Source organism: Alternaria conjuncta, assembly GCF_024043145.1.
Source record: "Alternaria conjuncta strain BMP 0040 chromosome Unknown scaffold_37, whole genome shotgun sequence".
Classification (NCBI taxonomy): Eukaryota; Fungi; Ascomycota; class Dothideomycetes; order Pleosporales; family Pleosporaceae; genus Alternaria; species Alternaria conjuncta.
Window position 1 is genome coordinate 15248 of NW_026250126.1, and position 7903 is coordinate 23150.

General features: G+C 26.2%; 1 protein-coding gene across 1 annotated transcript; it reads left to right on the top strand.

Moving 5' to 3' along the window:
• Positions 1 to 6653: 6653 nt before the first annotated feature.
• On the top strand, positions 6654 to 7683 carry J4E85_011534 (uncharacterized protein; the record flags this gene model as incomplete). Its single annotated transcript, XM_051475736.1, has 2 exons — positions 6654 to 6736; positions 6795 to 7683. 2 exons carry the CDS (start codon positions 6654 to 6656, stop codon positions 7681 to 7683), a joined length of 972 nt encoding a protein of 323 aa, XP_051320410.1.
• Between the last annotated feature and the right edge of the window lie 220 nt (positions 7684 to 7903).

A 7903-nucleotide genomic window follows, 5' to 3' on the forward strand; every position in this document is an offset into this window, starting at 1 on the left:
TAGACTTATATTAAAAATTTCTAAGCTTACTATTAAGTCTAATATAGTTATATATTATAATATAGTTATATTATTATTAATTACTTAGTTTAAAAAAAAGTACGCTATAGGCTCTATCTTTTATATCTAGAGAGAACTATTATACACTATAATATAAAATATAAAGAAAGTTTATCTAAATAAAAATTATATACTATATTACTTAACTATATTATATTTATATTTCTATACTAGTATATTAAATAAAGTAATAAACGCTATAAAGATAAATTATTCTTATAAGCTATAATTTAGTATACTAGTGTTTTAAGCTATTATTATTAATATAATTAATAAGTTAAAAAGCTAAATTATAGTAATATTTTATAGCGTAAGCTTAATACTATTAGTAGAAACCTCTAAGACTTTATATAAAAGAAAGAATATAGCTTTAATATATATATAGCGCTTAAGAAAAGTATATTAGAAGAATTCTAAATATACTTTTAGTAGTAGAGATTTCTTTTTCTACTAATTAAGCAAAGCTTTATTTAGAAAACTTACTACTAAAATAAATAGAAGATTATTATTAACTAAGACTAAAGAATCTAATTAATATAGAAGATATAAAACTATAGACTAAAAACTATATTAATTAAGGTATTAGTATAGAATAAAACTAAGTTAATAAAAAAAATAAAGCCTTAGTATCTAATAGAGTAAAAGAAATACTATAAACGTTTACTAAAGCTTACTATAGTTTAAGAAGAAGTAGTTACTTTAGAATATTAGTATCTCTTCTTAGTATATACTAAATAGATTAATAAATTTCTTTTAATATCTTTTTTAGAGAAGATTAATTTAGAGCGATTATACTAAAAATAGTATAACTAGAACTATTATTAGAAGAAAATTAAGAAAACTAATACTTTATACTAAAAAAAGTTATTAGTAGAAGAACTAAATTATAGATAATAACTAATAAAGCTATATATATTATCTAGAGGTAGAATAAATTTTATAGAAAAAAAAACGTTTAGTAATAGTAAGTTTAGTAAATATCTTAATAATTATTATTAAAACGCTAGTAATATAGAATGTAAACTTCTACTACTATTAAGACTCTAAGATATTTTAAAACTCTTAGCACTTCTAAAATTATAATATATACTATATAATTTAAAGCTTTTATCTTATATAAGTTCTAGTTATAAATTACTCTTATAAAGAACTATAGTATAAATCTTCTAAACTAGAGTTTTAACTTCTAAGTTAAAGTTATATTTTTTATTAGTAACACTTCTATATTACTAAACTAGTTTAAAGAGTCTTTAGTTATAAGGTATTAGTATGTATAAATAATATATTAATAAAAGCTACTAATTAGAAGAAAGGTTTTAGTAGTATTATAGAGTAAAATAATAGTACTTATAGAAATAGCTTAAGAATTTAAAAGTTATATTAGATTAAATTAATATATAGTAAAAAGAGACTAGAAACTAAAAAGAAAAGAAGTAAGAGCTATTACTCTACTTATAGAGCTATTAAGATTAAATAATATAAAATAGAAGTAGGCTTTCTAATTAGAAAATTAAAAGTTAGCTTCTAGTTAGCTCTAGCTATAATAATAGAAAGTATAAAAATAAGCGTTTAAGAACTAAAGTAGTAAGATAATATAAGTATTTTATTTAGTTACTATTCTAAGTCTTAGAAACAAATTTTTAAATTTTAGATTATAATACATATCTATAGTATAAACTATAATATATAAATACTAAAAACAAAAGAAAAATACTTAAGATAGAAGTAGAATAGCTTATATAGAAATTAAGATATAGAATAATTACTTATATAAAAAAAGAAAGCTTTAGAAAGACTAGGTAGTATAAACTATAAAGTCTATATAAGCCTTATTTTTCTAAATTTTAAGATACTACTTATTAGGTTAGCTAGAAAGTAAAGTAGCTAATTTTATTAAAAATTACTCTAGACTATTATTCTATTTAAATAGTATATAGCTATTCTATAAGAAACGCTTAGTATATTACATTTTTCTAAAACGTTATAGAAGTATAGCGTATATTTATAGAATTTATTATTATAATACTAGATACTAGAATATAATAAAAAGTATTAAAGTTATAAAGATTATTAATAATATATCTATATTTTACAACGTAGGTTTAATATAGCAAAGATTATTAAAAAATAAGAGTTTTATCTTAAACCTAAAGACTACTTAGGTATCTACTATTAGAACTAAGAAAGCGCGTTTTATTACTTATTATCTCTAGATAGATAGATAAACTAAGTAACTTAATTATATACTAAAAGCTTATCTAGGTATCTATACTATAGATAAGAATAAAACTAGAAATTATACTTAGTTCTAGTATAAAATATATATACTAATAAGCTTTCTAAGTCTTTAATAGAAACTCTATATTATATATATTATAAGAAAAGCGTATTTTCTTAATATATACTCTTTCTATTTAGAAGAGCAAAGTAGCTATTATTTTTCTTAGTAGATTAAAAATAGTATAGAAGATACTATAAGTAATATTATATAAATTATTATACTATAGTATTCTTTACATAAATCTAATATTAGAAATAATATTTAAGCTTACAAAAGATTAAATAAAAGATTTTAATATTAAGAGTCTTTTTAGAAAGCTCTATAATATAAATTTTAAACTATATTAAATTAATAATAGAATTAGACTACTTGTCTTTAGACTTAACCTTTTATTAAATATTAGAATCTACTTATAATTTTGTATTAAGATATAAGACTAAGTAAATCTTTAAAAAGTACTTTAGAAAATATTTTATATTAAATTTAAGAAACTTAATACCTTTAAAGTACGTTTAATAAAAAGAAACATATAATATAGTACTAGATAAGAATACCTTATAAACTAGATATTAAATTTTAATAGAAATATAATAAAGAAACTAGATATAGAATTCTTAAATTAAAATCTTTATTTTAAAACATACTATAATTAATTATTTAACGCGTTTATAATATTAATTATAATTTATATAGTATATAAAAAAATTAAATTAGTAGATTAGAGAAAGTAATTAAGTAAAAAAAGAACTAGATTTTACTAGCTCTCTTTGTACTAGAGGCTAGATAAAGTATATCTTTACGCGTCTATATCTCTACTAATCTTATTATTTTCTAATTTCTTAGTAATTAGAAAATTCTAGCTACTAGTAGCTTTTTATTATTATTAACTTCTTATTAGTACTTTTTATAAGTAGAGCCTAAGATATTTAAAGATATATATTATTATTTCTATTCTAACTAAGTATATTTAGTATATTTTATAAAAGAAAATTTATACTAGAGAATATATAAAGATTCTAGAACTATAATAGTTAGAAAATATAATACTATAATACTTAGATTAGATAATTATAGAGCGAAAGTAGAACTAATATAATAAAAATAAAGTATAATAATAACTATATCTATATAATATCTTATATCTCTATTATTAACTACAACTTACTTTATATTAAAGTTTAAAGATAGATAACTTAAAAATATAATTAGTATTATACTATAAGCTAGAGAATACTAAGTATTTAGTATAAGTACTTTTAGAGAATTATAAAGTATAGTTAAAGTACTAAAGCGTAGAAGTGTAGTATAGTTTTATATCTAGTTATCTATAACTAAAAGATACTAAAGTATAAAAGTTTTACTTAATTTTTTATATAACTAGTTAAGCTACTAACTATACTAAGCTTTAGTACTTATTTAAAATTACTAACAGATTTATATATAGATATAATACTTATTAGTATAAAGCTTTAATACTATACTTTTATAGTTTAGTAGATTTAATTTTATTACTCTATAAGTAGATTATAAAGTAGCCTATAGATAAGAGCTATTTAGCTTAGAATATATAGAATAGAAGTAAACACTTCTACTAGTAGATTAAAGCTATATACTTATTAGCTATATATAATAATTTTATTATAGAGGTTACTATTTTAGAGCTATAGTAGTAAATTAATATAATATATTTTATTAGATTACTACTCTAAGTCTTAGTAAGAAACTTTAAAACTTTAGATAATTATATAATATATAAGATATATATTATATATATAGAAGCGCTTACGTAAGTAAGTAAGTAAAGCTAATAAGTAGTTTATAGTAGTAGTTAGTGTAGACTCTTAGAATCTACGCTACCTTATACCTTAAAAAATCTAGTTACTACTCTCTAGCGTAGCTAGAAAGTAGAGTAGCTTAATTCTATCTAGAATTATATTAGATTTTATAAGATTATAGTATTTTATTTTTTAATTATACTTTATTATTATTTTTCTTTTAAATTTTATTTTTACTTATTATACTATTATAATATCTTATTATTATATTTACTATTTTTACTCTATATACTTATACTTTCTATATAAAAATTATTAAGATCTAAAAAGATATTATAAATAAAACTTATCTAGATTAAGAAAGTACTATAAGTAATAGAATCTAAAAATAGCTCTATATATAGTACTAAAATTCTCTACTTCTAGCCTAAGGTATAAAATACTAAGGCTAGCCTAAATCTTATAGTTTAGTTACTAGCTAGCTAATATAAGGTTTTATTAGCTATACGCCTTACTTAAGTAAGTATAATATTATATCTTATACTATACGCGTATTAAATTACTTTTACTTAATTATCTTACTTCTATCTAGAGTATTAGTGTAGATTAATATATTATTTATATTAGCTTACTACTATAGCGCGCGTAATTATCTTAAGTTTTAATATTTCTTACTAAGGCTTAAGCGCGCGCTATAGTAGTAAGCTAATATAATATATTATATAAACCTACTACTATAGCTTTAAAATACTAATCTCTATAATTACTTTATCTTAAATAGCTAATTAGTACTTTTATATCTATCTTATATTATTTAGCTATATAGACTCTACTTTATAAAAAAATAATATCTAGTTTTATTTTATAAATTAATAAAATATAGCTTTTAAAAAGACTCTTAGATATTAGTAGTAAAGTATAATAATATATTTAATTCTATCTATTAAAAGTTTTTATTATAGTAGATTAGTTTTAATAGTTATTAAGTTTAATAGTAAAAATTAAATTAAGTAGACTTTAAAAGCTTTTATAATAGTTTTTAAAATAACTTAAAAAAGATTTATATTATAATTACTAAAATAGTCTAACTAAAGACTAGAGTTAAAATTATAGTTTTAAGATACTCTATAAAACCTTTAGTAGATAATATAATATACTTTAGTAATAGCTATAAGTAACTCTACTTTTACTTGTAGAAATAAAGATAGCTATTATTTACTAGCGTAGAGTAGTTATTAGAATTTTAAGCTAAACTAATAATAAATAAACTAAAAAGAATAAGATTTTTAAAGTCTACTTTTAGTATAATACTACTATTTAATAGATAGTAGCTATATTAGTATTCTACTATTATAGTTACTATTAAAGACTAAATTATAATTAAGTAGTTATCTTTATTAGCTTAAGTAATATTATATTAATAGCTAAAGATTAAATATAGTAAAGTATTAAAATATCTTTACTATTAGTAAAACCTTAAGAGTAATATATAATTAGTCTATATAAAAGTCTTAGTAATAATTATAATATATACTAAAACTATTAAAATCTACTAGTAGTTTTAAGACTACTAGCTAAGTGTCTTTTAATATATATCTATTAAATAGAGTCTATAAAATTAGGTTTAAAGTACAAAATAATTACTTTTAATAAAAGTAGTATATTTATATAAGTAAGTTAGAAAGTAGACTAGTATAAGCTTAAAGACTTATATAGTAGTTATACTATATTAAAAATTTAAAAATTATAACCTAAGTATAAGTTAATTAAGTAAAGTATTTATAATATATATTTTAAATAATATAAAACTTATATTATTACTATAATAGCTTATTATTTTTTACTACTTTAGTAAAAGGTTTCTATATTTTTAAAATTAATATCTTGTTTTAATTAGCTAATATAGTACTTTATTTCTATTAAATTATAACAAGCTAAATAGCGTTATTAAATAATAAATCTTGCTAGATTTCTTTATAGAATAAGATATATGTAGAGTAGTTACTATAATAAAGCGCTTTAAGCCTACGTACGTGTTAGAGGCTTCTAAGGTCTCGTTTAAGCTGACATGCATCTACGCGACGCGGACGACTCTCTCTGCGCCCTGCAAGGCTTGGTCCGCTCGTACGCAGAACCTGAGAACAGTCGTCGCAAATCAGCTCACAAGCTTAATACATCCGGTCGCTCTCCGCCAAAGTTCGTTCACCTAATAACCTATCTCCGTTTGTCAAATGAAAGGTGAACCTCTTACGCCATGCTCGTACGGAGGGGGCGTGCTCTGCGCGTCAGCCTAAGAGACTCAACGTACGGCGTGCTTCTCCGCGCGTTTGGACCGTAGGCTACAGCCATGTTGAAGCTGCATTGCTCGCTACGCCCCAAAGTCTCCACCATTTGCGCTGCAACTCTACCTCGTCCGGCGCGGATATAGGATGTTGTATGTCCAAACACCGTCTTTGTTGTTCTATTTAATGCTTCATTTCCTCGCATCTGAGTATGGAACGCATCACGCTTAGACTTGCATCGCTTCAACCTCCGCTATGCCTAACACGACTTTTAACCCCGACGCTCTCCCCGATCTCAAGGACAAATTGTTTATCGTCACCGGAGGAAATTCAGGCATGTACGTGTTGCAAACACCATTAGTGAATGACCTATTCAACTAACAATACCTTCAACAGAGGATACTACACCGTAGCCCATCTCGCAGAACATGGCGCGCACGTATACATGTGCGCTCGCAACGTGGACAAGGGCACAGAAGCAATAGCCAGAATCAAGAAGATGCACCCCTCCGCCCACATCGACCTTCTACAAATGGATCTCAAAGACCTCACCAGCGTTGTCGCAGCCGCGCAACGCTTCCTCACGCTCGAGACCGCGCTGCACGGCCTCGTCAACAACGCCGGCATCATGGCAACGCCATTCGAGCTGACCCAAGACGGGCACGAAGCGCAGTGGCAGACCAACTACCTGTCGCACTGGGTATTCACACACCACCTCCTTCCCTTGATGCTGACAACATCTAAATTGCTTCCCCCCGGAAGCGTGCGCATCGTCAATCTCACTTCGTCCGGCCACTTGCAAGCGCCGAAAGGCGGAATTAACTTCGATAACCCCGCGCTGAAGGATGCGGGCGACATGGCTCGCTACGGCCAGAGTAAGCTCGCTAACATCCTGCATACCAAGTCGCTTCACAAGGCGTACGGTCCGGGGTCAGCAAGCGCCACCAATAACGAGGGGGAAATCTGGACTTCGTGTGTGCATCCGGGGCTCGTGGAGACGAATCTGCAAGAGGGTGTTAACAAATCGAATCTTGCCATGCAGGGCGTGATCACCGTCCTGCGAAAGACTGGTATGTTTTGGTCGTCGGATAGGGGCTCGTACAATAGTCTTTACTGTGTTGCTGGTGATGGTATGACGGCTGAGCAGAGCGGCGGGTATCTTGAGATCTTTGGTCGCTTTGGGGAGCCAACGTGCGAGAGTAAGCCTGCGAGGAATGCGGCGCTTGCGGAGCGGTTGGAAGAGTACACCAAGGAGGAGATGAAGAAGGGGGGTTGGGTTCAGTAATGATGTTGTACATTTTCCTTCTTGCTTTCAAGATACAATGGGAACTTAGATGGGCTTTGTAATACATATTAGAAGTTTGCTAGACGATATGTAGAGCGCAATCATGATGCGATAGGAATGAAACGAGAGAACAGTCGCTAAGAATGGCGTAAAGACCAAAGTGTACGAGGCGAAGGCCCGCCACAAATATGATGCTCACGAAGTCCCGGACGTACGTGTG